Source organism: Limulus polyphemus, unplaced genomic scaffold, assembly GCF_000517525.1.
Source record: "Limulus polyphemus unplaced genomic scaffold, Limulus_polyphemus-2.1.2 Scaffold1576, whole genome shotgun sequence".
Classification (NCBI taxonomy): domain Eukaryota; kingdom Metazoa; phylum Arthropoda; class Merostomata; order Xiphosura; family Limulidae; genus Limulus; species Limulus polyphemus.
Genome location: NW_013667186.1, coordinates 167,620 through 174,211, shown reverse-complemented (window position 1 = coordinate 174,211; position 6,592 = coordinate 167,620). Strand labels below are relative to the sequence as shown.

At 30.1% G+C, this 6,592-nt stretch overlaps 1 protein-coding gene across 1 annotated transcript in view; it reads left to right on the top strand.

Moving 5' to 3' along the window:
• LOC106464169 (protein cycle-like) overlaps positions 1–6,592 on the top strand; it is a 129,506-nt gene that overhangs the window by 68,794 nt on the left and 54,120 nt on the right. Inside the window, exons 3-4 of the mRNA XM_022391857.1 lie at positions 2,905–2,970; positions 4,563–4,720. Coding sequence (XP_022247565.1) covers positions 2,905–2,970; positions 4,563–4,720 — 224 coding nt within the window. The remainder of the gene's footprint in view (positions 1–2,904; positions 2,971–4,562; positions 4,721–6,592) is intronic.

Here is a 6,592-nt window from a genome sequence, read left to right as displayed (position 1 = left end):
TAGGACGCAAGCAGATTTTGACATCAAATTTTGGGGTAATAAAGTGCGTCTTATACACCGAAAAATACGGTACACAAAAGGACTGTTCCGTCCTTTAAGGCTATCTTTACACACCCACCTTCGAGAAAGAAAAAATATTGTTTTTTAGCAAATTACTGTTTCTCAACCTCGGTTGTCATGGTGTGATGTAATTGTCTATATTTCAGCTTCAAGAAGTCATGGGCTACTGTCCTCATGAAACATGTCACGACAGTCTCCCGTTCTTTTCAACTATAAAAGTCGAAATGACTCATTTCAGCGGGAATATCTCCTAGAGGTCGGAACAATATGATAAAAACTTAGCTTGGTTTTATTTTGCTAGAAGGAAAGGAGCTCGTGAATAACTTTCACCACAATTACAGTTCCGATTTTATAAAGTTTGTGAAAAGCATGCTTTATAATTTTGTACTTCATCTGAATTATGATGTTGAAATACGATGGGAAAATAAATATTTTTTGTTTTAGAATATGATAGGATAGGCTTAGTTAAGTAATTTTACACACGACATTATTGTTTGTTTGTTTTTGAATTTCGCGCAAAGCTACAAGAGGGCTATCTGCGCTAGCCGTCCCTAATTTAGCAGTGTAAGACTAAAGGGAAGGCAGCTAGTCATCACTGCCAACTATTGGGCTACTCTTTTACCAACGAATAGTGGGATTGACCGTAACTTATAACGCCCCCACGGCTGAAAGGGTGAGCATGTTTGGTGGGACGGGGATTCGAACCCGCGACCCTCAGATTGCGAGTCGAGTGCCCTAACCATCTGGCCATGCCGGACCCCACACGACCTTATAAAGTTTCGCATCGCCGACAAGGTATCTGTGTTGCTCTTAGGCCTCGTTTGCATTAGGCCATGTAGAACAACAACAAAAAATTAATGTAATTTTAAAGTCATTAAAATTTTTGACATCACAGTATGCAATTATGTAGAAAACTGTAAATTATATGTTAGTGTGAATGAAACCTTTTTCGAGCGAATTTAGTTGTTATTTCAATTGTGTGTATTAGATGACGGTATATATCATGCTTGTAATATACGAAGTGTTTGGTGATTGAGTACCACTTTGTTGCACTAGAATATTTAAATTATATAATGTGAATAGTATAAATAGTTAGGTTCTATATTGATCGTGAATAAATTTAAATTTAGAATAAAATGTTATGTTTTAATTTGGTGTAGCAATGTACAAAAAATAAGGATTTGCATGTGCGCTTTAGCGTATTTCCAAAAATGGTATTCAAATAATTGAATTTTAAATAATGATAGCGTTTTCCTATATTTCTGTATTACTAGTATTGGGTTGATCAGGAAGTTTCTGGTGATTAATATTATTTTATTGTATTTACTTTGCGATCGTTCCAACAACCTTGGTTGATCAATGGCTAGCTTTCAACAATAAACAACTGAACTTTGAATTTTAGTGTTATAAGCCTCCAAGCTACAGCTGAGTCGCTGTGACCAGGCGCTTTACTTGATATTTGTAAACTATACTGAACTATTTAAAAACTTTAAAACGTTTGTTTAATAACTTTTTATGTTTTGGAAAGAGACTAAAGTGTTGTTTGAAAGAAATTTTTAGCAGGAAGAAAATTTTTGGGGTTGCTGATATTGACAACCAGAATTTTTTTATATAACATGTCTTCATGCCCTTGCGTGTTATCTTCATAAAGTGCCCATGTCGACTACTTCATACTAAACTATTGTCTTATTGTGTGTGTGTGTGTGATCAGAAAGTAAAATATATTTTGTTGATAAAATACTTGTAGTTTTTGATTATAACTATATATTTGTTTTGTTTCAGTAGCTTTGAGATTGACATTAATGCATTTGTCAGAAAAATCATCAAAAATGTGATGATTTAGTTATTGTCATTTGAACTGCAAGATGATAACCCTACATAATTTTATCTGTTTTTGAAGGATTTTCTCATCATCCTCATGTGCATCCTAGATTTTGATCTGGTCCAGTGAGCTGAATCAAAAAATAAACAAGTGCTTTCATTGAGCTGAAGGATGAATCCACTTTAGCTATTGCTGTTTGCTAGTAAAGCATTTTGTTTTTAAATACTCAATACTAAACACACTTGAGTTGCTTATCTTTTACATGCAAGGTTCTTCTGGTCTCCAGCCTGTTAAGTGTAAATTTTCTAGCTGAGGGTTTTTATTTATTATGTTAAGATATTCACTACCAGGATTTGCTCTTATGTGTAATGAGGTGATAAAAAAACAAACAAGAAGCATTTTTGCCAACAAAGCTAGTTTGGGGTTAACTTAGAAGTTAGGAATTCAGTGTACTTTGCTATCACAGGATGACCCTTTATTTTCACATAAGTGCAAATGTCTCATCTATGACAAAGATGAAACTCCTTTATAAGCATAAGTGAAATAAAATAAGTAAACATCTATAGTAATTTTACAGAACATTTTGTATTTTGGGATAAAGTGAGCTTGTACTTCTTGAAACATCTCCAGTACATATACATTTTTGGCATCTATGTTTTAATTGTTTTCCTGTAAACCTTTTTAATTTGTAAGTGTTTGTAGCATCCATATAGAGACTTTTTAGCAACAGATGAAGTGAGTTTTTGTATATTAGAGCACAAAGATGCTTTAGGACGTTTATTCCTCCAATTCAGTATGTTATGCTATACCCCTTTTTTAACTTTGACATTTCTGTGGATATTTATTAACAGACAGTAATTTTAAAATTAAAGTATAATCCTGATGGTAATGACACTTAATGTTTATACTTAGTGAACATTTTTATGTTTTAGTAATTTTATAGTGGTTTTTAAACAACATGAATATTGACATAATTAAAAACTTGAATAACATATACATATCATTATATCTTCTTGTCTCAGTGATGCCAGTGATATGGAAGATGAAGACATGAAAGTTCAAAAATTAGAGAGTGAACAAACAAAAAGGTATTTGAACACTTCTCATTCGCCGTGTTAAGTTTTGGTATTTACATTAATCAATGTAAGCATATTTTTTAATTCAGGTTTTACCTGTGCTGTTTTTTTGTAAGAGTCAAAGTCATCTGTCTATCAATAGTGATGGGTGATATAGAATTAGCTGTATTTGGGCTGACTGTCTTTACCTTGTTATTACAATTTTCAGACACGCAGAGATGGAATGCAAAAGCTTTCAATCAGATCTCTATGTTGCTATTTATGTGAACGATTTAACACCAAGAAACTTTAGTTCAATTAAGAAAAACCCCGTTAATTACAAAAACAACATTCTGTATTAACTCACTTGTTACAAACAGCATAATACATTTTTATGCTCAGTTTTTAAATGTGTATATTCATTACAGTTTCAGTAACTTTTATCATCATCATTAGGCTTAGACTAATTTATTTTGGTAGTTTAAGTTTATTTGAAGTTTTCTTGTTGTTGACCAAATTGAGAATAACAATGACCACAAAGTATATATTGTTGTTAGTGCAATAACAGTACTTGCAAGTAGGAAAGAAAATATGTGAAAAAATGCACACAAAATTAATGAATGTGTACATCAAAATCAAGCATAATTAATTTTTTTTATTTTTTTTACTGCAGTGTTTCTTAATTATGCTTCTACTATTGTGGATATTTGCAAATATAGGAATTACAAAATATGTCGTATTATTAGGGTGTTGATGGTTTTTACTTACAAATATAGGAATTACAAAATATGTCGTATTATTAGGGTGTTGATGGTTTTTACTTACAAATATAGGAATTACAAAATATGTCAGTATTATTAGGGTGTTGATGGTTTTTACTTACAAATATAGGAATTACAAAATATGTCAGTATTATTAGGGTGTTGATGGTTTTTACTTACAAATATAGGAATTACAAAATATGTCATATTATTAGAGTGTTGATGGTTTTTACTTGCAAATATAGGAATTACAAAATATGTCGTATTATTAGGGTGTTGATGGTTTTTACTTACAAATATAGGAATTACAAAATATTCTTGTCATATTGTTAGGGTGTTGAGGGTTTTTACCATCACTTAAGAACAGTTAATTAATTTTGGAAACCAATTTTTCTTATGGCAAATTTTGGTAAGGTACATATATGCAGTTTATAGAATCTTAATATTTTTTGTGTTTATATCTTTAAAAGAGTTTAATTTCATGAAGTATAGTAAGCCATAAAACATAAATTAGAATATAACATAAAACTAAATAGATTATAGTTTCACAAACTCCAGTGTTGTTATATATTTCTTGCAGTATTTGGATTGAAGGATATAAATTATCTTATTACAAGAACTGAAGAACAGAGATTGTTTCCATATATTATATATGTTATTGACTTTAAAAACTTGTTTTATTTCATGAGCATGTATATATTTTCTGTATATACTATAGTGTATTTTAATATATAAGTTTTTATTGTTGCCATAATAATTGTGTAGTTAATCATTCTTGAAAATTTTCATGTATCAGATAAACATTCATATATTTAGATTGTGTTTTGGAAGAAAGATTTTTATAATATCTGCCGTTATCCACAGACATAATCATAGTGAAATTGAAAAGCGCCGAAGAGACAAAATGAACACATACATCACCGAACTCTCCTCAATGGTACCCATGTGCAAAGCCATGTCTCGTAAATTGGACAAGTTAACGGTTCTTCGAATGGCAGTTCAACATATGAAAACATTAAGAGGTAAATTTTCATTTGTCATTGTTAGATTTGCAAGGTTAGCAATGCAGGTTCCCTAGAAAGTTAAATTTAGGTATGATTTCAACATGACAGTTATAAAAGTGATCTGGGGTAAACTATATATGTATATAAAACTGAACTGTATAATTCAAGGAAAACAAGGCACATGTTCATCCATTTAGAGCATCTCATATAGCTAAATAAACTTTAAAATTAATATAAAACACGCAAAGACAGCCTTTATTATTCAAATATTTAATTATCCTTCCCTTAAATTAATTGCATCCACCACATCTGAAGGCAACCCTTTCCAAAGACCAACCACTATGTTAAAAAATGTAAAGCTGTCTTTGCTGAAGATAACTCCTACCCTACCAAACTTTATATTTGTATCCCCTAGTTTTACTATTTTCAGAAGTATGAAAAAAATATTATGTATCAACACTGTCAGTTCCCTTGACAATCATAAACATCTCATCTAACTCTTCTTTTATTAAGAGAAAACAATTTCAGATATTTTTAACCTGTCCTCATATAACAACCTTTCCATCTCAAGTATCATCTTAGTAGCCCTCCCCTGAACCCTTTCCAACAGTTCAGTGCCTTTCTTAAGGTAAGATGTCCAAGAATGAACACAGTACTCCAAATGTGGCCTAACCATGGGCAATAATAGGTGTTATCTACTTTTAGAATAAGAAAGAAACAAAGGTAACTTGAAACAAGATCAACTTAGCAGGCTTCTTGACTATGTACAATGCGATACCTGCATATATTTAGATCAAACAATAGATTAAATATTACAACACTAAATGAAGATAGGAACACATGATATATTCAAATTCCAAACTTTCTTGCCTTTCCTTCTTCATTCTTGTCCCAATCTGATAATTAACATTAATTTTACTACCAATGACTTTAAAACACGTACATGTCACACAGACATCACAACACATTAAAAATATACAAAAATGCAATAGAAAATCAGCCATTAAACAAAGAAAAATATATTACACAATCAAAGATTATCAAAACCTGAATGTATATATATTTTAACAGTGATCACCTACTCCCTTTTGGAGGGGGTATTCTAACACACTATGTCAAAAAGTGAAAACCCATTAACTATAAACCAAAAAGTACAAAATCTAAAATCAATAATGGGACATCCTTTAATTAACAAGTATAATCGGTACATTGTCAAGAAGTATTGTTAAAATGGATTCAGTTAAGAGTTTAAATGCCCTTTAACAATGATAATTTATTTTAATCAATTTTCAGTAACAAATTCAGAATAGAAATTAGTTAAATAAAAAAACCTCTTTAATTATATTCCTTTTTAAACATATAGTATGCAAAAACTAAAACCCATCAAATACAGCTACATTGGCATAATAAACAAAAGTGATTTAAAAAATAAAGTTACAAAACATTTTAATTAATACAAATTAAAATGACAATACATACATATTAACACAGATCCTTTGACTCAAAAACTCAAGTAAAGTAAATGTTTACCAAATAAAAAGTTAAATGAATCATTTAAAATACAACAGAATATAAAATCAAGTTTCATTGCATAGTGCAACATTACAATACAAATACTTTAACAGTGAAAGTTAAATTGTAACCAGCTCCTTTAACAAAGAAAGACAAATTAGATATAATACATACCCTTTTCTGAAAATACAGAAAATACATTTTATAATTCAAAGTTTTATATTATCTAAGTTGTAATTCTTTTATTTCAAAAGAAACCTTTGAAAAAATACTTAAACTTCAGTTTTGTTGCATTACATATTACAATTTCGAATGGTCTGAAATTGAGTTAAATGATACTTTAAAGTTAGTAGTTAAATTGTACTTTGGATTTAGCAG